The sequence below is a fragment of the Rhipicephalus microplus genome, chromosome 1 (genome assembly GCF_043290135.1).
Source record: "Rhipicephalus microplus isolate Deutch F79 chromosome 1, USDA_Rmic, whole genome shotgun sequence".
Classification (NCBI taxonomy): domain Eukaryota; kingdom Metazoa; phylum Arthropoda; class Arachnida; order Ixodida; family Ixodidae; genus Rhipicephalus; species Rhipicephalus microplus.
The window spans coordinates 287,368,302-287,392,678 of record NC_134700.1 but is presented as its reverse complement, the minus strand read 5'-3'; the positions used below and the strand labels follow the sequence as shown (position 1 = coordinate 287,392,678).

At 46.4% G+C, this 24,377-nt stretch overlaps 1 protein-coding gene across 1 annotated transcript in view; it reads right to left on the bottom strand.

Moving 5' to 3' along the window:
* Nucleotides 1-3,998: 3,998 nt before the first annotated feature.
* The window catches only part of Ih (hyperpolarization activated cyclic nucleotide gated potassium channel Ih), a 325,658-nt gene continuing 305,279 nt past the window's right edge, over nt 3,999-24,377 (bottom strand). The window contains exons 4-10 of the mRNA XM_037412101.2: nt 23,258-23,421; nt 22,914-23,188; nt 11,828-11,977; nt 11,452-11,670; nt 10,850-10,996; nt 5,178-5,421; nt 3,999-4,885 (exon numbers count right to left, since the gene is read on the bottom strand). Coding sequence (XP_037267998.2) covers nt 4,359-4,885; nt 5,178-5,421; nt 10,850-10,996; nt 11,452-11,670; nt 11,828-11,977; nt 22,914-23,188; nt 23,258-23,421 — 1,726 coding nt within the window. The 3' untranslated portion in view covers nt 3,999-4,358. The remainder of the gene's footprint in view (nt 4,886-5,177; nt 5,422-10,849; nt 10,997-11,451; nt 11,671-11,827; nt 11,978-22,913; nt 23,189-23,257; nt 23,422-24,377) is intronic.

The window sequence follows — 24,377 nt, the reverse complement described above, 5'->3', positions numbered from 1 at the left end:
ATCGCCGTAAATTTGAGAAAGAGCGCCCTGGGAACGTAAGCTTGTAATGGCTTTGCCATCACTTACATTGTTTTTGGTCTTTCCTACACCCCCCCCCCCTTTTTTTTTGTTCTTGCAGACTTATGAAGGACGAAAACGAGGTTGTAATTAGGATACGTGATTTGAAGTTACGTGATTTCTCATTCGCTGTCAGTTTTATTCCAAACATAAATCGCATTCTGATCGCCTCAGACATGTAACTACATGGGAAACCGAAATCGAGAGCCGATTATGTCCGCTGACAATGCGCGGTAACCAAAGCTGCAAGCCGCCGTCATTTGCTCCGAGATGGAAAACGAAGGTGAACTTTGGTGTCAATGAGTGATTGTCGCTAACACTTACTTTAGGCCGCGCATTAGACGTTTGCGATCATTCTGCAGCCTTCCTCACCTTATTCGATAAATTAAGAAGACGAGTAAGAAAGAAGAGTAGTTCGTGGGATGCGAAATGGGCACGCACTGCCCGCCTTGCTATGTAAGCGAACACACCTAAACGCGGCGTAATTTCTCGGCACCTATCTACGACTCCGCCGCTGCTCGGCTGACAAAACGAGGGGAAGCGGTGCTGTAAGTTACGAATGCGCTCCGGCTTAAACTAACACTGCAGGCGCATGCGAGCGAGTATGTTCATTTTTACTTGGAATGAACTTTCATACCGTAACTGTGTCACAGGCAGCGGCCGGCCTGACTAAATTTTGGTCCTACTACGGCTGTCGTTGAACTAGGAGGCTGAAGCCAAGAGATCGAGTGATGCCGAGTCAGAGACCTACATAGAAATAGTTTCGCCTACTTTGCATGCTACAAAATTTGTTGTTATATGGTACCAGATTGCATTAAAGCCTCTGCGTTCCAATAAATCTACAAGGATGAATTCGCCACTCGCCGATGCTTGTTTTCTTACAAGCGCATCGTTCTTTCTTTTCTTTTACCCTGTAGTGTCGTGCGGCATGGCTACAGAGCTTTCGCTCTGCGGCTGTATACGTACGTATCAACCGCGTTGCATTCTTCTAGCATCCCGACCCGGCCCCGCGCGTGCTTGTTTTTTGTGTTTTTTTTGTTGTTGCAGCGAGCAGGCAAACAAGTGTTGTGACAGCAGTGTACGACGATGTGGGATGAACGACGACTGAGATGGTGGGTCGGCTCTCCCTTGCAGCGGCCGTTTGTATCGTCGAGGGAACGAGCTCGCAAAGACGCGTGGGAGGGAACATCATGCTCCTAGTCAAAGAGTTGCATGCAGTTTACGATGTTCTCAATGGCGATCCATGGAGAAGGTCGTCGGGAAAAGGGGGAGATTCGAGTGTGAGGATGAGTTCGTGTTTTCGAACGCGGAAATTTGGACGACGACAATTTTTTCCGAGTTTTCGTATTACTGCATTAAAAAAAAAAAAAAGAAGAGAGGGTGCGATGGACACATAATGCTCGATTATTTTTTTTTTCTCCGGAGAGACTTTCTTTTGCTACGTCTGCCGGAGTGCACGATTTATACCATCCTTCTGTGAATCCGGGAACGTGTTTGCGAACAGCTCACATGTGCATTGACCGTGTTATAATAGTATAGACGGAGCGCTCTTCGAAACTGCGAGGCTCTCGTAACAGTCTTTGCTCTGCACGCATTTTTGAACACGTCATTGGTTCGTGCGGTGGGCGTCGCCATGACGACGGGGGAACCCTGGTAACGAGTTTTGGCTTTCACGATGTCCGTCTCGAACGCAGCAGCACTCGTCAGTTGTGTGTGCCGCCAAGGTCACAGAACACTGCTAAGCTGTTTTTTTCCTTTCTATGTATTCAGCTCTCTCCTCGTTCTTTTTAGTTTTTTTTTTCAATTTCGGTATGTCCAAACACGCCTCTGCATTTGTCGGAGAAACGTCGTCGTCCAACTTTCACACTTCACCAGCAACGTGACTTGTTTCCAACCACCGACTCATACCGAGCTCTATGAAGTAGCGAAAAAAAAAATCTTGTCGACCATTCGTGGCTTTTTTTTTGTTTTTCGTTTGCTTCGAATGTTGATCTAGTTGCACGTGTTCTTATTCTTCCTTCTGACTACATGCGTAGTTTTCCTAGATTACTACACCAGCCCTGCATACAGATAGGTACAAGTGCCTAATCTGTACGCTCTCCTTATGTTTTTTTTTTCTCTCTTTTTGCGCCCGTGAGCTAGAGATCAGCCAATGTATAGTTTGAACGATTTCTACGCAACATCAGACGTGTAATGCAATTTAACCATCCGCTGGGCCCTGCAGGGGTACAGTTATCAAGGGGATTGGTGGGTATGGTATACATGCACTGCAATCACGACCACTCAAAACGACAATTTTAGTGAGAGACCACGAATATGACTTCTAACTGATGGATGAAAGAGCCGTGTTCATCGTCGTTGAAGCAAACGGCGCGATGCCTAGAATATGCAGCACCCTTCGCGCCTGCCTCCTTTTCTAACTGTTCGGGCCCAGCAACATTTAGAAGGGGATAACGATTCAAGGATATTCGACTTGGATAACTAGAATTTACTGTCAAACTTTAGCGAATGTAGCCAAGACACGTTATCCGACAACATAGGCCAGCATGTTCGTCGAACGACCCCGAACGTATCACGAATAAGGTCACGAATACGGGACGTTAGTTTACTTCATGGGAACCGACGTTCGCTTGACAAGGCGATTTTTTTCGCTTTTTTTTTTCGTTTCTTTAAACCACAGTTCGAGTCAATTGCGCTGGTCCGAATTGCAGGCTGTGGATATTTTTTTCCCTCCTCGTTGGCCGATTTCGCGTGTTGACTTCATTCGCTTTTCTCCGCTGGAAGTAACTCTGGGGGCTGACGTGGTTGTCTTGGAAACGTACAACATCCATATGAACAGCAAGAACAGCAGATCGCGCATCGCGGTGCCTTTCGTTATCAACAGGCTCGCTTCACCGCTTTCAAAGTGTGCAACGAAAGCAGGTAGTTTTCTTTTTCCACTTTCAGGAGTAAACCAACTTATTCGGAATCACGTTTCGAGAAAAAAAAATCGGTCGATCTCGGATGGGCATCGGGAGGGGACGGCTTGAGATCGTCCTGCAGTCAACTTTAGGAAGGGAACATGGCATTGTGCATATACGAAACAGACATACAACGAGGTGGTATCATGTGACGTGTCTCGGCAATGTGAGCAAGGTGTCGTGAGATTTTTTTTTTCTTCCTTCGAGTCGTGCGTGGAGCGATATGTGTGTAGATGGTGTGTGTCTGTCTGTGTCTATCCCCGTGACGGCTCGCCCCGTTTCTTCACTAAGGCCACTTTGCTCCCACATGCGCTAGCGCTGGTCCCGCATATCTCGCTCACGCGGCCACGCGAACGCCTCTGCCGTGCAGCCGAGGGACACTTTGAAACATTGTGACAGATGTGCGTTGAAGAAAGAAATGTGCGTACTTGCGCAGGACTGCACATGTAGACAACAGAGAGTCCTGATGACCTGCGCGAGGCCATTCGAGTTTACTTGATATTTAGCTTACTTTGATAGATCTTAGTATGTGTAACATTATTGTGGGCGTGTGAATAGCGTTCCTGTGCGATCAGTATTTAGATTTTTATGTTTTTCTAAGGGAGGAGGGGAGATTTTCCTTTTGTTTCCGAGACGAAAGCGTGGCACGTTTCAATCCCTCGGATGCACTGCGAGTGTTCGCGCGCCACGCGAGTTACACCACCGGACGAGGAAGCTGCCGGAAGGCGTAGTGTAACAATCATCTAAGCGACTTTGTTTCGAGCACGACACAAGTCGTGGCTGTCAGCAAGCGTTAACCGCAGCAGACTGACCAGATTTTCTTATTCTAGTTCTTTTGTTGACTTAAGCGCTTCTCTTTTGGCTTTTCATAATCTGGAAACTCGCGTGTGAGCAGAACCGCTCGTGATTGCCTCGAAAAGTTACTTTCTGGCTCGACAGCCTGCCAAAGAGCGGCAGTGTTTACGTTTCCCGACGTGCCGGCTGTCGAGTGGATAACCGAATGTAGGCAACAGTCCAGCAGGTTGTCGCCGCGGAGCTGCAGCTACAGCACTGGCGTATGGTGTTACCGCTCGGCATGCGAGCTTGAGCATCGCGCAATCCTTTTCATCTCGACCTGGTCTAATTGGCTGTGACCTTTCCGTCGGCCCAGCCGCTGGCCAATAGTTTGCTTCTTTTCCAATAAGTGGTCGCCGTATTGTGTTTTACCTTAGTTGCTGTGCTGAGCCGAATGGACGGTGACATAGTTACGCGTCGGCGCGAGTGTTGCGATTACACCGCGGCCTGCTCAGCAGCAGCTTCCTCGCCCGGAGTCGTCCGAGGGCCCGAGCGGCGGCGGCGGCTCTAGTCCTCCTGCAGATTGCTCTGCGAACCCATGCCGGTCAGGCTCTCGTAGAAGGTGCCCGAGCGCGGCAGGGCCGTCTGCGCCGCTGCGCCGCTGGCCAAGTCGAACATGCGGTGGAAGCAGCTCTCGGACTTTGGCCTCGGTATCGTGGTGCCTCCGCTGCGGTGCACCCCCAGGAGGTGGCTGTACTTCCTCCGGTTGCCGCCCTGCGCGCGGCCGCCCCCCTTGGCGTCGCCGTCCGCGTCTTCGTCCTCCTCGTCGTCGTCGTTGTTGGCCGCCTGGGCGGACCGGAGCAGGGCGGTGACTGTGCTGAGGTCGACGCGCAGGTCTTCGCGCTGGCACACGATGTCCGGGTTCTTGCCGATCTTGTTGAGCCGCTCGGCGGCGATGGACTCCATGGTCCGTCGCATCACAGGGTACACGTCCAGCACGGCGTTGAAGTGTTCCACGGACAGGGAGAACAGGTTGCAGTAGGTCTCGGCCCGAACGCTGGCCACGCGCCGGGCGTTGGTCAGCAGGCAGATCTCTGCGAGCGCCGCACACACGCTGGTCAGGCAGGAATCGCGCATTGCAACGCCGAATCTGATAAGCGATTTTCTACTGCGCACACGCTTGGAGGCGCTCTCCATCCAAAAAAAACTGAGTCCGCTGTCGCTCGGCGTCGCTGATTTGAAAAAACTGGCGTATCTAGAATGACTTGGTTGTCGTGTAAATTACCCACCTCGACCTTCTTGAAGGCTGTCCCGTTCACCTATGGTAGCTTTTCTACATACGTTACCTTACATGGAATAGGTAGTGGAGTAGGCAAAAAGGCTCACCTCCGAAGTACGACCCGTCAGAGAGGCTGGTGGCCACCTCTCCGTTGCTCATCACAATGTCCACGATGCCTTCCTGGATGAAGTACATCTTGGTCCCGAGTGTCCCCTCCTTGATGATGATGTCGCCTGGCTGGAAGACCTCGTACTTGAGTTTGGTCACGACGTCGTTGACGAAGTTTGGGTCCGCGTTGGCAAAGAACGGCACCGACGCCACGAGCGACCGGCAGTTGTAATTTATTACGTCCTGTGAAAAACCAGCGCATTTGTCTCTATGCATGTATTTCGAGACACAAAGCGAAAATGTAGCAAAAAATTCACTTGGACTAGTTGGTAAGGGTTCATTATGAATACAAAAAGTGGGGCCGAGTACGCAACAGGGACTGAAGAAGTCCTTATCTTCATGATGATGGATGGTAGCGCAGACAACGAACACGGACAAGAGAAGGCACATAGACACAACACAGCGCTAACTTTCAACAACAGTTTATTACACGCAGATCTCCGTGGTGTATGCGATCCACCACGCCAACGTCGCACGTGCGTAGCTCTAAAAACCATCAAATATAACCAACGCGCGTGTTCCAATACTTTACAATTTTATATTTTTCAATCTTTTTTTACTTTTTCTTTCTTCCTTTTATCCCATGTTACCACAAACCCTATCGCGAATACATGTAATCAAGTTCCTTATCTGTCAACACCACTGATGGGCTGCTCACACACGTGTCACCTAGCTCTGCAATTCTGCCGGCCTCCAATACCAACCGCGTCATCTCGTGCCTACTTCTATTGATTATAACCGTTTCCTTGAATTTCGGTGTGCACTTACATCTCTGGCAATGAAGGGAAAGAAAACCATCAGGAACAACACTATTTACTTTGTTATTGTGCTCGCGCAAGCGATCGTTTATGCATCTACTGGTCTGACCGATATAACACTTTCCACAAGTAAGTGGAATGAGGTATACAACACACATGATGCACTCCACAAATAGGTTTCTATGTTTCTTTTGGCATACATTTGATTTTCCCTTGTCTGGTCTTGTGCTTCTGCAAAGACTCACCAACTTATTGGGTGCCGAGAAAACTACGTTAGTGCCACATTTTTCCGCAATCTTTTTTATCCTGTGAGAAACCTTATGCATGTATGGAATTACGGCAAAACTTTCCTTTCTTGAGCTCACCCTATCCATCCCTTCACATCTTTTCTCCAGCACTTTTCTGTGCAATCCTTCAGCAACGGACACGACGAGGCTCTTGGGGTACCCGGCATTGCTTAGCCTCGAGACCTGTTGTCTGAAGCTTTCATTCATGAGGCACCGGCAGGACTTCTTTAGTGCCTCACTCAAGCACATCTTCGCAATGCCTCGTTTTACCAGTTTAGTATGCGCTGAGTGAAACTGTAGTAAAGGCTTACTTGCTCTGGGCTCGTAACACCAGCATGTCTTTTCATCTGAGAATTGAAAGTTAATGTCAAGAAATCTGAGCCTTCCGTCACATGGCATTTCAAAAGTCACTTCAAGTGGGTTAAGCCCCTCACGAAAAACGCTACACACGCTATTACATTGAGTAGCAAAATCTGCAGTTCTGTCATTGATAAACACTAAAAAGTCATCGACGTACCTAAATACGTGCACAACATTGTATTCATTTAGGCGTCCTGATAGCCTCCTGTCCATTTCAGCCAAAAACAAATTACTTAAAACTGGTGCTAAGCACGAGCCAATGCATACTCCTTGTTTTTGCAGATACAGGGTACCATTGTTTTCAATAAACGTTGACGACAAGTAAAACCTAAGTAATTCTAAGAAATTGTCGACGGACGTACCTGCTTGTGAGCTAAATCTAACGGCACCGTACTCATCGATGCATTCGCCAACACTTGTTAATACTGCTGATTGTGGCAGAGAATAGTACAGATCTTTTATGTCAGCCGAAAACGCTTTTAACCCTATGTTTTTTCGTTCCCTGACGAAACTTATCACCTGTTCCGAATTTTTTGTCAGGAAGGGGTCATTTATGTCAAGCAAGTTTAATGTTCTTTGCAGATACACAGCTACAGCTTTTTGCCACGTGTCCTTCTCCGACACTATCACTCTGAACGGTACTCCTTCCTTATGCGTTTTAGCACTAAAGAACACATCCAGACTGTCATTTTTACTTTTTCTGATACTGCTAAGCACACCTTCTAGATTCATCCTCTTACAAAGTTCTATTGCTTTTCCCCTCACTTTTTCAATCGAAATACTTTTCTTTTCGCTGAACACTGCCGTAATAGCACTTTTAGCCTTTTCTTTAAATTCATCATGCGAGAAAACCGCAAACCCTCCTTCTTTATCGACTGGAAGTACACTCAGAGCATGCTGTGTCAAGTAAGTTTCCACGCGTTTGAGAGGCAAACTGCGGCATGGAGGCCTACACAATTTTAAAGCGTCCACACCTTCGTTGATGATCCTGGTGGCTTGATCCTCGGGAACCCGCTTCGACACTTGACGTACAATTGATACGAGTTCCGGCTTGTTCTTTTGAGGTTGCACGGCAAACTTTGGCCCAAGTCCCAATACTTCTAGTACAAAGTCCGGTAGGCAGATGCCTTCTGCCACATGAACGTTGGAGGTTGCACTCACGCGCACTTTGTCCACCAAATCACGTAACAGTCGTAATTGAAGCTTCCAGTGGAATTCTACGTCTGGCAGACCAAATGATAGAATTCCACTGGAAGCTTCAATTACGACTGTTACGTGATTTGGTGGACAAAGTGCGCGTGAGTGCAACCTCCAACGTTCATGTGGCAGAAGGCATCTGCCTACCGGACTTTGTACTAGAAGTATTGGGACTTGGGCCAAAGTTTGCCGTGCAACCTCAAAAGAACAAGCCGGAACTCGTATCAATTGTACGTCAAGTGTCGAAGCGGGTTCCCGAGGATCAAGCCACCAGGATCATCAACGAAGGTGTGGACGCTTTAAAATTGTGTAGGCCTCCATGCCGCAGTTTGCCTCTCAAACGCGTGGAAACTTACTTGACACAGCATGCTCTGAGTGTACTTCCAGTCGATAAAGAAGGAGGGTTTGCGGTTTTCTCGCATGATGAATTTAAAGAAAAGGCTAAAAGTGCTATTACGGCAGTGTTCAGCGAAAAGAAAAGTATTTCGATTGAAAAAGTGAGGGGAAAAGCAATAGAACTTTGTAAGAGGATGAATCTAGAAGGTGTGCTTAGCAGTATCAGAAAAAGTAAAAATGACAGTCTGGATGTGTTCTTTAGTGCTAAAACGCATAAGGAAGGAGTACCGTTCAGAGTGATAGTGTCGGAGAAGGACACGTGGCAAAAAGCTGTAGCTGTGTATCTGCAAAGAACATTAAACTTGCTTGACATAAATGACCCCTTCCTGACAAAAAATTCGGAACAGGTGATAAGTTTCGTCAGGGAACGAAAAAACATAGGGTTAAAAGCGTTTTCGGCTGACATAAAAGATCTGTACTATTCTCTGCCACAATCAGCAGTATTAACAAGTGTTGGCGAATGCATCGATGAGTACGGTGCCGTTAGATTTAGCTCACAAGCAGGTACGTCCGTCGACAATTTCTTAGAATTACTTAGGTTTTACTTGTCGTCAACGTTTATTGAAAACAATGGTACCCTGTATCTGCAAAAACAAGGAGTATGCATTGGCTCGTGCTTAGCACCAGTTTTAAGTAATTTGTTTTTGGCTGAAATGGACAGGAGGCTATCAGGACGCCTAAATGAATACAATGTTGTGCACGTATTTAGGTACGTCGATGACTTTTTAGTGTTTATCAATGACAGAACTGCAGATTTTGCTACTCAATGTAATAGCGTGTGTAGCGTTTTTCGTGAGGGGCTTAACCCACTTGAAGTGACTTTTGAAATGCCATGTGACGGAAGGCTCAGATTTCTTGACATTAACTTTCAATTCTCAGATGAAAAGACATGCTGGTGTTACGAGCCCAGAGCAAGTAAGCCTTTACTACAGTTTCACTCAGCGCATACTAAACTGGTAAAACGAGGCATTGCGAAGATGTGCTTGAGTGAGGCACTAAAGAAGTCCTGCCGGTGCCTCATGAATGAAAGCTTCAGACAACAGGTCTCGAGGCTAAGCAATGCCGGGTACCCCAAGAGCCTCGTCGTGTCCGTTGCTGAAGGATTGCACAGAAAAGTGCTGGAGAAAAGATGTGAAGGGATGGATAGGGTGAGCTCAAGAAAGGAAAGTTTTGCCGTAATTCCATACATGCATAAGGTTTCTCACAGGATAAAAAAGATTGCGGAAAAATGTGGCACTAACGTAGTTTTCTCGGCACCCAATAAGTTGGTGAGTCTTTGCAGAAGCACAAGACCAGACAAGGGAAAATCAAATGTATGCCAAAAGAAACATAGAAACCTATTTGTGGAGTGCATCATGTGTGTTGTATACCTCATTCCACTTACTTGTGGAAAGTGTTATATCGGTCAGACCAGTAGATGCATAAACGATCGCTTGCGCGAGCACAATAACAAAGTAAATAGTGTTGTTCCTGATGGTTTTCTTTCCCTTCATTGCCAGAGATGTAAGTGCACACCGAAATTCAAGGAAACGGTTATAATCAATAGAAGTAGGCACGAGATGACGCGGTTGGTATTGGAGGCCGGCAGAATTGCAGAGCTAGGTGACACGTGTGTGAGCAGCCCATCAGTGGTGTTGACAGATAAGGAACTTGATTACATGTATTCGCGATAGGGTTTGTGGTAACATGGGATAAAAGGAAGAAAGAAAAAGTAAAAAAAGATTGAAAAATATAAAATTGTAAAGTATTGGAACACGCGCGTTGGTTATATTTGATGGTTTTTAGAGCTACGCACGTGCGACGTTGGCGTGGTGGATCGCATACACCACGGAGATCTGCGTGTAATAAACTGTTGTTGAAAGTTAGCGCTGTGTTGTGTCTATGTGCCTTCTCTTGTCCGTGTTCGTTGTCTGCGCTACCATCCATCATCATGCAACCATACCAACAAGCCCAAATCGCCACCCTCATTGGCCTTATCTTCAGTCACTCTTACGTACTGTGCCCCACTTTTTGCTTTCGCAACGAGAAGAAATGTGTCTCGGGTTCGGCAGACGCTGGTTGAGACCTTAACATGACACCATGGCAAGAACTTTATTTGAGTCCCGAGAAACTGAGATCTAGGGCAGCTGGAACCCCCAACCCCCATTTCTACACTAACCGAGTCGGTGGATTCGGACATGCTCGTCACTTCCTTTGATGATATTTTTCACTTGCGCTAACCTTTAAACGATGCAGTGACCAGTTCTCACTTAGCGGAACGTTATGACACCTCTTCTTATCCGGATGACAACGTAATTCACTATCTCAACGTAAGATTTTGAAGACCTTATATCCACACGTTAATCACCCACTAGGAAACGTATATGCTGTTACTGCAAGACGTCACGGCGAGTTACCGTTACTTGTTTGCAATTACGAATCAACGCAGGCTTGTTTTATTGTTGTTATCACGGAGGAATTTCCACAGCAATGAATCAACAGCATACTACGTGGCCTGGTTTCATTTTTTTTTTACTCCGCGGCATGGCAGTTTTAAATAGTGAGATGCCATTTCTACGTACTCAAGACGATATAATCTTGTTGTTGCAATGATATCGTGCTGTAAATGCTCACCTCTCTTAGCCTCTCGGAGAGTTCCCCGAGTATGGCTTCTTCGTCGAAGAATTTTCCTTGATACCGGTGCTCGAAGTAGTCGGTAATCCCTTGTCGCAAGTCTCTTGGAAGCTTTCGGTACGCCATGTACTCTTCTACTTGTTTTAACTGCGCATAAAAGACAGCGCCGTCAAGAGAAGTAATGAATACTCTAGAGACGTCATGTTTACCGGCTTATCGAGGTGTTGCGATAGGCGTAGCAGTTTTCTGACTGAACAGCATTGTATAGATTGTGTAATTAAGAAACGTGGAAAATCCTATGACAGTGGATGCAGAAGGGTAGGATATACTTGAGAGAGGAAGGTTAACGAGGTCTCAGTCCGGTTGGCTACATGGCACTGGGGAAGAGGAAATCGAAATAAAAGTTTGGTAGGAATAGAAGTCGACTGTTGAAGTAACAATGTGCCAATCTGTGTGTAAGACCTGGACTTCGCTTATCGCTTATTTTCTAGGCGGCTGTGTGAGGGTTCCAAGAGTCACATGGCCACCTCTTGATTCTCTGCTCTATCTGCGACAAGCGCCATGCCTTCTTTTGTATCGCGGTAACAACGCGGCCGTCTCACCTTTTCTCGGTACTGTCGTCGCGAAGAGTCCAGCGACTGTATGAGGTTTGTGGTGTGTCCGAGGAACAGTGCGTAGCAGGTGGCCCCGCTGATCATGCTGAGCAGCGTGAGCCACATATCAGTGAGGCTCTGGGGCGGGAAGCGGCCGTAGCCTATGCACAGCATGTGGGACATGGCCTTGAACAGGGCCCACGAGTACTGCTCGAACCAGTACTTCGTCTGCACCGACAGAAGCCCCCCCAAGGAAACATCACGTCAGTGCTCGGAATGCGTTGTGTTCCACCCGCATCAACGTAACAGACAGCGAGCTCCGCCGCGGTGGTCTATAGTGGAGCTTTTTCATTTTTCATTTTGATTCTATTACCAACGTTCTCACCTCAAGTTCGTTGATGGCGACCCAGGAATTGGAAGGAAACCCCTGCAGCATGGGGACGAGAAACTGAAGGCACCCGCTCCAGTGACCAATAAGAAGCATCATGCAGATCAGGTTGAAGATTTTCATGAACACGCTCGCCATGTTCAGGAACTGCAACCAGGAGAGGAGGAAAGAAATCGAGAGAAGAAAAGGGACAGTAAGGTACCGAGCCGGCACTGTTACAATGTACGTTCTCCAGGCACACAGGCAAATTCTTTAAGAGAGGAAAAAAAAAGACAGTCGCACCGCTGTTGGCCGAGCAGGTGTTTGATAATTTATGTCCGTATTTAACTATTAGGCAGCGGGGAATCCATAACCCTAGTTTTATATCTATACATGCCTCTGAGTCACTGAAGACAAGTAAACAACTGCGATTTGTTACAGTAGACTTATTGCATGCATGAGCATTGTAGCTCTGTAGAAAAAAAAAAAAAGACGAGGTGAGATTGTCGGAAGGTAAGTTTTGTTAGACATCATATTTAGTTTTGTTTGCTTCTGTACTTAGTTACCCTGTGGTGACAAAGGTGGCAATGGGTGTTTTGCCGTTAAGTTTCTTAAGGGTGGCATTATTGATATGTCTTTGCTTTTGTGGTGTGTCATCCGGGTCTTCGGACAGCTGAAATATGTCACCTGACTTACTAGTTGTGTTATACGATGTGGGGTAGGGCGCGTGCGTGCACGCTATAAACAGATTGCGCCTTTCCTCTTTGACCTTGAGGTGGAAGAAAATGATGTGACTGTGAACAGAGAAGACATGTTGCATCTCGCGCCGAGGTCTATGGCACGTCTATGACACAGTTCAAGGCCGTATTTAACATTTTCTCGGGTTTGTTATAACTGGAGAGGTCTGCTTAGCAGATGGTATGGTGAGTGCGACTAGCGTGGCCAGCCTGAACAAGCTCCGACAGCGACTGTCCCGAGAAATGTACTAGTCAGGCTCGTTGTGCTCTTGTGGCTTGATCTGGGAGTAGTTTGCCGACCGGTAAGCAACGCTAATGAATCCGTTTGCGCTGAGCGCTTGCAGCTGCTACTAAAAGCTCGTGTTGCAAGTAATGGTACTCTTTGAGCGCAAGACAGCCGCTGTGCGTTCAAAGTCGTTCTGCTTCGAGACCAGAAAGAAACAGAACTCCGTGTATCAGGGGCCAAGTTCACGTAGCTCTGCGCTCGTAAGCGCTTTATTGCCGTTGGTCGTGTACCGCCTTCACAAATGATATGCCTATAGCTCCTGGATTTGCTATAGATACTGCCTTAAGAACAAGTTTAGTGTAAAGAAAGAAAGCTTTCGTGAATACGGACCCCAGGCTCGCTGCGACACCAGCGAATGTTTTTTGGAACTTGACCAGACATAATAAAAAGTAAAAATAAACAAGAAAACTTTGATATTATGGTAGATTACTCAGGTGTCCCTTAAAACACGTTGTTTAAACTAGGACAAGCCTTGAAAGTCTACCAAATTTATGGCAAAAACATTATTTGAGTTTAATTGGCACGCTGGCGATCACACTGCGCAATTGAAGTTGGGCTAATTGGTACAAGTTGGTACGATTTTAGCAAGTTGGCGCACACAATTAGAAGAACGTAGGCAGCGCCAACAGGAAGTGACAGTGAAAGTGCTGGTATTGAAATCAAGACTTTTTACGGAAACCCGTATGGGCGGAATGAAACATGAAGGAAATCAAGTACACCGACCAAATGAAAAAAAAAAAAGCTTGAATGGAAACGACGTTTTGACTTTCATACGGAAGTCTTAGTCACAATGTGTTCTGCGGTAACAAGGTTTGCCTATGGAAGCCGAAACGTCGTTTTCTTTCAAGCTTTTGTTTGGTCGGAGCACTTCGTTACCTTAATCATGCTTTGTCGATTTGTTGTTCGCACAGTCGGCTTCTAAAGGAACCAACAGTTTGTGCAAGTACTAAAAAAATTGATATCTGAATGAGACATTCACATTCGCGAATAGTTCAATTTGTGGGCAAATCCGTGCGTCGAAATTGATTTATCTTAGTTTATACAAATTGTGATATGCGCAGAACAAAAACACACATGTTCATAGACGACTCAATGTGTCACGACACTGCACTGAATTGTACGGGCCTAATAATATTAGTTAGCATGCCAATGCCTACTAGACATTCTTCATTGTATATTGTTATAAATTTGTACACTTGTACATGCATTTTCCGATGCAATAGCAGGCTCCAAGGCCATTTAGTTTCGTACTACTGGTATCGCTTTGAGCGGGTTTTCCCGTGCGGCTTCATTCAGAAAAAAAAAGTACAATGAAAAAAAGTCAGATCGTATGCTCTGCTTTAAGCTAACGTTATTGCCGAAACACGAGCTCGTGCCTTTTCGCACGAAGGCGATTTTCACCCTTTGCTACACGCGTTATGATTGTATACGAATCCGTGAAATATTACGTAATTTGATTACAGTGTTCCGGAGACCAAATTTGATTCCGAAGTGGAAGTGTTAGAATAAGTTACAGTATATTTTTTAGAACAACTCATTAAATTGCAACGTTAAGAGTGATATAAATATTACACAGTCATGCATGGTTTATTACGAATTTCAACGACCCAGTAAAATTACATGCGATAACATCTCAAACTTGACACAAGCATCTACCTGCTAAAGGCAAAATTTTACCCCAAGAGGGAGTTTCTTCCTGGATTGCTCGCTCTTTAGCCATGTTTGATGAAAGAAGAGCGTGGAACGTTTAGGTTCCGTACTCTTGAAATAACTTTGCATGCGACACGCAGCGATAGCCGGCAGACAGAGCGGCGATGGTCCATCACAAAGCGCTTTCCGCCAGTGCGCTGCAGGCAGCATCGACGGCAGCAGTAGCACATTCGGCAGCAGCACGTACAGAGACGAGACACATCATTGGCTTTGACTGCGGATTGGCAGCGGCACAAGCGGCCCTACACGATTGCCGTCACCAGTCAGGCAAGTGATGGGACGGCAGCGCCACGGGCACGAGTGGCACAGAGACGGGTAGTACTGGAGGCGAGCGCTGCAGCACTGACCTGGATGGCACAGCCCTCTCCACAACTTTTCAACAAACAGGTCGAGAGCCCCGAACTGTTGGATAGCGTCGCCAAGCTATGCATCTGCAAGGGGGAAAGCAAGGAGGCAACCCTAAATGTAGCCACCGACCGCACGAGGGCAGTCGCGTCACATGTCCCGCTTGGCACCACAAGTATAGTGGTGCCAAGCGGGACTTTTCTTTTTCCGAAGGTGAACGTGGTGTTGTCTCGGTGGTGCCTACGGGGTCGCATTCGAGGAGTTCTCATCCTGTGGAGGTTGGGAGGGCCATCTTCAGGACCAAGCAGCAACCCAAAAATAGATGGTCTCAGTGCGGAGGATAATGTGGTGAGAGAGAGACAAATGAAGTACACTATATAAAGAAGACTACGTTGAACAAATTGGCTCCCATGCGACGTAGGTTTGTAAGTGAGCGTTGTTTGGTAGCGCTTGGTTACTCGTTGTCTTTGCTTAGTGTAGATTTCACGGTGTGTCTCCAGAGTGTGGCTGCATTCAGGTACCTCCGTCGTTTCGCTTGAGGACGGCGAATATAAGACTGGAACGAATCTTGTTCAAGTACCTTTTCTACTCTTAAAAACGAAGTGAACATGACGCAATGCTCTCGTTCAACGCGGTCTTGTGGATTTAAGTAAAAAAAAAAGTTGAGAGGAAGGAACCTTGAAGTACAATCAGATGGTATCCCACCAGTTTTCTATTCTCCATTATTCACGTTATTGTCGATAAGCGTTCCTGATCATTCGTATTGATCGAATCATAGTAGTGCCTTTTATAATACAATATTGTGAAGAATGTTGAGTGAGGGATGGGAGTCTTATGTGCTTTCGTGCCTTACTTTAAAAACAATGTGCATAACAATGTGTGTGCTTTCCTATTGAATTAAGCCATTTGCAGTGTGAATTCATCGTTGTTTACAAGAACAGTGCGACAGCCGGTAAAAATAACCTCATTTTTGTCTAAAACAGGGCAGATTGTCCAGTTTATTTTTGTTCCACTGATGATATCAAAGCAAACACAGTTCCTTGTTGCTGAAAAAATATATTTCTGTCTTGACACATCTAAGCGAATTTTCGGGTACTAGTTTGTATCTAGCACAGAAAGCAGACAGCAGTCCTCTCAATACTTTCTACTCGTCTATTGCTTGCTATTTCTTGTTTTGCTTCTTGCTTCAGCTTATGTTGGTTTAGTCACCTTGCAGCATCTGTTTTTTGAATTAATCAACGATTTTATTAGTTTTGAACACGGGCTCGGCACTGCTTAGTCGTTTAGAACTACCAGAAGCTAATTGTTCAGGAGAATACCGATTGCGAAGTAAATATAATCAGAGTGATATAAAAGTTATTTGGAAGTTGTAGTGGCACTAAGCTCATGGATTGGCGTAAAGTTTACATAAGTATATATTTTAACAATATTTTGGGTTATATTAATGTTTCGGACTACTGGTTGAATAAAAAGGCAATCATGCATAGGTTACAAAAAAGAAGGCTCTAACAACAAAATCGTAGACATGGCAAGACTCCATGCAACAATCACACGTTCATTCTTACAACCGTGCATTTGTGGTACAGTCAATCGTTCGTAGTGCACTTAGCATTGCGAAAAAAAAGAAAAAAAAACTATGGGCCATCTGCCTGAAGGGAACCCTGATGGGATGCGAAGCAGCAGTGGTGCGCACGGCGTTGACCCGGTTGAAACAGGCGTTGACGCGGGTGCTGGAAGAACGGTTTGAAGTGAACCACGGTGTAGCGTTTACTCGAATAAACGTTTGTTTGAAACACAGACACTGGAAGCGGGACGCATTAAGACGCTTGCGCTCGGCTTTCTTGGCTCGCGTCTCGTCGGTGTTACCCGTGTGCCGTCTGTATTCTCGAACGCGATCGGTGTTCTTGACTCGCACTTCGTCGGTGTCGCTGGTCTTCCTCTGCCTCGTTTGCGTTTGGCTTCCCTGGCTCACGCCTCGTCGGTGTTCACGTCGCCATTCGCGAACGCGATTGGCTTCGCCAATCCTCGCAACGCCGGTGACAGCCGGGAAAGGTACGCGCACGCTAGTGGCAAGCATGCCGCGCCGGCGTTGCGCCCGTCGGCAAAATGGAGAGAGGTGGCGTGGGTGAGATGATGCCCACGTGAGAAGAAGGCTCGGGCGTTGCGAGCGGTGGAGAGGGTGAAGCGAGAGGGAGCTGACACGCGGTGAGCGCGTAGCAGGCGAGGAAGAGAGATGTTAGAGAGGAGGGCGTTAGCTACTTGGCAGCGCTCCAACACCTGCGGCTAGGGGAGCGGTGCGGACAGAGGGACAGCGTTACACAGGCTAGTCAAAGAGCTGCTTCGCATCTAAAAGATGGCATATTGTCGTGACGTCAAAACAAAGATCTCGCCGCAAAGATGGAGATTCTACAAGCAGGTCGGTCTCCTGTTTATTAGAACGTGCCAGCGAGTTTTCTCCATCCTTTCTATAGTGATTCATAGCACATGCATAAGTATAATCGTCTTTCTTGCCACAAACACGTGACAATATGAGCTTATGTGCGGTGTTTTTTTTATAAAGGTTGACAGATTACCTGAAGGAGATAGGTATGTGTTTGTTCTATACTGCTTAAAAGACGTTGAGTGGCGCCTCCACCAAATCAAATCAAGTATAGCTTGAAAATGCGCGTAGTTCTCTGGCACAGACTTAGAAAGCAGGTCATCTTGGTGGTGGTGAAACTTAATTGTTTTTGTGAAACTTTATTGAGCAGGTCATCTTGTTTTGTAATTTTTGTAGCGACCCAGCGTACTCGATTGGGTATTCAGCTGATCGGCAGCCCTCTTTGCAAAAGGCAACGTAGTGTATCTTTTTATGTGCCGTCTTTGTTTTTGTGGTAGAATCACGTTTCAGCGTTTGCGGTCTTGAATTGCTAATAATATATTATTTAGCTCACGTAGTCTTTGTATAGATAGACATACTATTTTATAGATATGTAACATTGACGCCCTCATAAGCAAAGCGGCATCCTACCCTGTCGCAAAATGTGACCACGTCTTAAGCAGCCAGCCACTGTACTCATACCTCAAAATGCGACGTATGGACTAAGTACACCGAGTTCACTGCTGGCGTACCTGCAAGGTACCTACAAGGTACCATCATGTCGTGCTCTAGAAATAAAAATGCGACATCACCGAGTGCTGGCACAACATATCGCCAGCTTCCTTCGATTAACTGCCCGATCAGCCGTCCATGCACCTATAGTGCGTATTGCCGATTTCGCTCACGTGTTGTGATCTTCCTGGTGATCTTACACTGTCTCTTTCTTCGCGCACCTTCATCATTTATCCCTCTATTTTTTTTTCTTCCAAGCGCAGGTTGTGAACTGGATATTGTGATCTGCTAAGCTTTCTTGCATTCTCCTTCCTCAAAGCGCCATGCGACACTCGTGTTTGGTATAGTCAGTTCAAGCGCACAGCGACAGTTATACCATGCATATCCGACTAGCCCAACTTTCGTGTTCTGATTGATGGCAGGTAGACCCGCACTCGTAGGCTGAGGCGGGCAGCTTCAGTGAAAGAGGAAAGCAGAGTTACGTACAGCGAGTGAACGCATGTTCCATTCGTAGCGTCTGCACTTCCCGTCTGCCCCAACGGGAAGCGGCTCATTGTAATCGCGAACCTGATATTCTAACCAGTTACTAAATAAAAAGGAACGAATCAATTTGTTTGTGGTTTATAACGTACGCGTACGGGAGGAGGTGGGAACAAACAGGTACCCGCTAGCGGTATATGTCATGCAATGCGGCAATGACGTTTCACATGCTGGGCGGGGTACCAACAAACGTGCCGGTATTTGGGCATTCAGAATGGAGGGCGACGGGGATGTGAACGAGGCGCAGGATGTTTGCTCTGTGTGTAAACAACAACAGTTCAATACACACAATACTGAGCTCTCGTTCTTCAACACCAACATGTATGGGAGCATATGTATATACATAGGACACATGTACACACGTTCAAATACAGGACGTAGCACAGTATTGAGCTAATGCTCCGTTTCGTTCGTTTAGTTAATGTCGCAGCCCAGCTGAATCGTTCTTTCTCTTTTTGAATTCTAAACGGGAGCTATGGTCGACGAACGCGCTCTATTCTTATCTCACACAATAAACGAATGTTGAAGCCAAGTCTGGTAAAATGTCGAAGGTTTCTTTTCCAGTATGTACGATTAAGGTTTTGCCAACGTTGATTTAAAGTTCGGTGAATAGGAAACGCGCTACCAAGACCAAGAAATGTGATTCCCTTTCTTCGCCCCAGTCGCGCAGTTTTGACCATATGTGCATAAAGCTGTGTGTTTGTTTACGGCGTGGCAATTGAACGTGTCGTCAGTCAGTGCTAGTGCAAAAAATGATGCCGCCATTACTTTGAGCGGAACGTTAGGCTTTAAGATGAGTCAATATTTCCTCGCATTGCATTGTCAATGTTTGTCACAAATTTCTTCAGCTCCTGCGCTAGGAACCGAGGTGTTTGTTCATGATCGGCTGGGTATTTTTTTTTCTTTGAAAGGCGTGGCAGCCACTTATACTACACGCAGCTGGCAACTGTTTGTCGCCTAGCCACCCTGAGCGTGCACTTTGCTCTAAGAGCGTGTTCTGTAGCTGAGTTGCACGCTTTTTGCTGGAAAGTTGATGCAGCGACCACATATTTTAGTCGCCCGTCTCGCGCGTTACTTAAAGCCAACTGAACAAGTGTTTACTCTCGGAAAAATTTTGAAAAGTTCTCTCCAACAAACCACCACACCGAGAACGTGAAGCTGCTAAAAAAATGTCTTCTTTACGCAGCGAATGCAGCATTGTAAAACTTAATCACTGGGCCTGAAGTGCGCAGGTTCTGCATTCAAGCATGTCAAGGAGGTATGACGCAGGTAACTTCCATTCTGCAGGTACAAGTTGCTGCTGCAATAGTTTGTTTCGAATAGAAGCATCTCGCAGCCATCTCGGTCGCTTTAAATGCCCTCACCAGACGAAATTAAAGCGATATTTGTGTGAAAAGTCTTTAGCAAACGTGCTACCCCATGCAATGGCCCCAAAGAAGCACGCGTTTTTTCGCTAGCACCCTGCCTGTAATTAGTGTCTGGGCCGTCAAAACATACAGGGTAAATAAATGTTCTGCTCTATAACCGCAGTCCCTGAATGATCTTTCCAGCTCTCCGTCGCGTTGGATATTTCGGCCAAAGCAGCTGAGAAATACACAAACACAGCACTCAAGCAGCATCGAGTACAACGTCACACTTCTACGAAAGGGGAAACACATGTCATACCACGGGCTGGGATAATGTTGCCGACTGCAGGAAGACGAAACACCACTCGTTCGGTTTGCAACATTGTCTTCCACAAACGACACAACGCTTCGGAACGTGCGACGTAACACTCAACCAATCTTAAAAATACGCTTCATTTACTTACCATACATGCATCGTGCGGGAGAACTGAATCACATTGCTATGCTTCACGAACACGGTGATCAAATCGGGCATGTTTCGTCTGTTTTTAACGGTGTAGTCAGAAGCCAGATACATCGGCATTTAGGTGAGTCACATATTGTAGGCTTCTTCTAAGCCGTTGCGGGGAATTTATTATCGTCATTATTCCGACTATGGCCACTGCTAGGCAAATGCCTCTCCCATGATACGCCAATCAACCTGGTCTTGTGCCTTCTCCTGCCACGTTATACCTGAGACCTTCTTAATCCCATCGGTCCACCTAACTTTGTCTTCTCCTCACCCTCTTTCCTTCTCTTGGAGTCATATCAGTTATCGGTTATCCTGCCTAAGCGCTACGTGCCCGGCCCATGTCCATTTCTTCTTCTTTGATTTCAACTATGATACCCTTAACCCCGGTTTGATCCCTGACCCACTGTGGTCTTCCCTTCCATCGCTCGCTGCGTCGTCCTCACTTCAAGCTGAACCCTCTTTATAAGACTCCAGGTTTTTTGCTCCGTCTATATGATAAGTACCGGCAAGATGCATGCAGCTGTTGTATACCTTACTCTTTCGGGTTAGTGGTTGATTACCATTCATGATTTGATAAACGCTTGGTGAATGTGATCTACCCCATCCTTATACTTCTGGTTATTTCACTTTCATGTTTTCGCTCCGCGGTTACTACCTGTCCTAAGTGGGGAATTGATATTGCTGAAACATCATGGTAGTCTGAATTTAACACTATTGACTCGTGCCGCGTGCGGTTAACATGAATGGCATAATTGACTTGAGCCAATAGGTGGCTGCGGAGTAGATATTTCACCACTGGAATATCTACTCCGTGAATCGAACACATGAAGATGACACCTGCAAGCAGCTTCATTCGAACCACTGGCGATAACTGTGATTCTCACACAGCACAGCGATGCAAGAAGCGAAATGTGTAGAAGCTCCTATTTTCCTTGATGCATGCGAGCAGTTGCTGAAGACGCAGGCAGTGGAGTGAACTTCCATATCGTCAACCTACACTGTGGATGGTCGCTTTGAAGCCGCTTACCCCTGCTTCGAATTTTAAGAGCTTCAAGTGCGCCGTATTTTTTTAGCGAATGTTTTACGCCCATCGACGTTTGGAATCCGAGCGTCGATTTTAACGGCGTCAGACGAGTGTCGTCGGGGCGCAACTAAGCAGTTTATTATTATTTTTGTCTCATTTTGAGAAAATTCTCATATCGCAACCTAGTAAAGGTTACAATTTCGTGCTTCAAACTCTGTACAGTTTCTTTGCTGTTGTGAACGAAATGAGAAAGCAAGCTGGTTTGATTTCGGACATATTAGCAAATGTTTCAATTCAATTCACGTGTTTCTTGAGCGAACACTACAGCTGCAGACTTGCAGGAAAGAATGGGTGAAAATGGTTTGCCAAACGGTCGTGTAGTTATTCTAGCGTTTAGGCAGATATAATGAAGGCGGAATGTCAATCAATTTTCTTGGCCGGAACACGGTTTTCTGTGTGGTATCTTCGAAAAGCGTCCAACGCTATGTCGTGAGTGATATGAAGCCACAAGAGAGCTACTATGAGAGAACCATCCTATGCCGATCGAATATAATGATGCCGATATTTCGTACTCTGTCATGGATTTGAGGCTGTCAGACTTACTTAAGCTCCTTTTCATCGTTGAACTGCTGGACGAGAATAGACATCCCGAAATAAACCACTTGCTGAGAACCAATACGTTGGCCAAACAAATGCGTTGGTTGATTTTTTGCTTAATAGAAACCAAAAGTATAGTAGAAAGACCTTCTCTCTTTATTAGTAGCACAAAATATGACGTGGCAGGCTAGTTAAAAGCACTAAATCAGTGACCAATGAAATGTCCGAAGCAACGTTCGTTAACAACCAGCTCGAGAAATCGAATCTTAATATTGCCGTGTAACTTAATGATTGGTTTCTTGAATTCGAATATATTTTTCATTAGTCAAATGTACAGCGAATGAAACTGTAGTCGCACAACTTGAAAAAAAAAAGCTTTTCAAGCTTTCTTATTTTTGTAGCGGCTTTCTTTCCCCCTACGGTGCTTTCGTCTTGTTTCTCGCGGTATGTCACTCAAATGCCCCATTTTACAGTAGTCTGCTGGCGGACCTACTGTGCTACCATTTTTATATTTTCATAGACATAGAAAGGGCAAATAAACAACAGCTATACCATTAAAATTGTTTGTGAAGCGGTACTAACGGAAAGTAACAAAATCTGCACTGTAACTTGGAACATCTTTATTAAATAGCTATGGGGATATACGCAGGAACATCTTGCGTGCTCCCATTTTCAGCTCTAGGCTTCAGACGATAGAATGGACCGAAGAAAGATAACCGTTACGAAGTCGCAATTGCTGTCCACGCGTGCAGAGCGCTTCAGTGATAGTCTGTTTGGATGAATACCCGTAAGGAACAACACTAAACAGCTGCTTCTGAATGGGAAATCGTGCTTTTAACAAACACTCTCGATTCGAGAAGCTCAACGGCCACGTAAGGTCGCCATTTAGGACAAGGAAATCGCGAAGGGCCACTTACGTAAACCTCTTCCCATTGGCTGACGTATCGGACGAGCCTCGACAGCCTGAGTAGCCTTAGTAGGCTGAGCATCTTGGCGAAGCGCAGGATTCGCAGAGCGCGACCTGCGTGCAACAGCTGGAAGCTGTCGCTGTAGTCCTGAATGAAGATGAGGAATATGTAGTCCAGGGGGATCGAGCTGATCAGGTCCAGGAAGAACCAGGTGCGGATGTAGTGGTGCGCGATCAGCTTGGGATCCAGGATCACCTGCTCCGAGTTATCCTGGTGCATGATTCCTGCGCAAGGAGGACATGCATGCGCTTATGTACAGGCGCTCGCGCGTTCGCTGAGCGGCGAAGGCTTACCCGTTCGGAAGTTGACGACGATGTCGAGCAGGAAGATGGTGTCCGAGAGGCAGTTGAAGGCTATCCACCGGATCGACAGGTCGTCGTTGAAGAACGAGATTGCCACTGGCAGGACGATCAGATTCGCCACCAGAAGCAGTAACATGCACAGGTCCCAGTAAAACCTGCGATTGTCCAGATACCTTGTCACGCCGACAATCCCTGACACTTTGCAAGCTGACGGCTTTCACCGGCGTCACTGTATACAATACTGGCGTTTCAAGACCACTTGATGCCACTTGATCTGTTTAGTTACATCAATGCTGACGTCAGCGCCGTCATAGCACGACAGGCGTGGATGGTGCTTCTCGTTTACTTTCAACGTGGTGCAAGCTGGTGTTGAACGTGCCGGGACAAGACAGCTTGCAGTAAGATCATGGTCAACTGCGCAAGAAACGGATGGGAGCAAAAAAGAAGAGGGACGTGCAGACAGGCGCAGTGCTCTTCTTTTGTGTCCCCGTTCGTTTCTTGCGCAATTACACTACGAACCAGTTCCAACTCGCTCAACGTACCACTACTCTGGAGATCGTGAGTGAATTGATATCATTATTTAGTGCACATATATCAGCCCACTACGATTCCACATTCTCACTAAATTCTGGGTGGATACCATCTAATCGGTCTATGATGTTGATGATTGATTGATATGTGGAGTTTAACGTCCCAAAGCCACCATATGATTATGAAAGGCGCCGTAGTGGAGGGCTCCGGAAATTTCGACCACCTGGGGTTCTTTAACATGCACCCAAATCTGAGCACACGGGCATACAACATTTCCGCCTCGATAGAAAATGCAGCCGCCGCAGCCGGGATTCGATCCCGCGACTTGCGGCTCAGCAGCCGAGTACCTTAGCCACTAGACCACCGCGGTGGGGCAGTCTATGATGTTATATTAATTTATGTAGTGCAAGTATATGTGCATAGAATGGCACTTTTCTTTAGAGGTTGCGACCATTTCAAAATTTATTGAGGAACGGCTGCTGATGTGGCGCATTAGCATAACACACCTTGCTAATGAAGTACTTTTTTGAGTCACGGGGTTGATGTCGAAGGTGGTATTTCTGTCCTGCGAATATTTCCA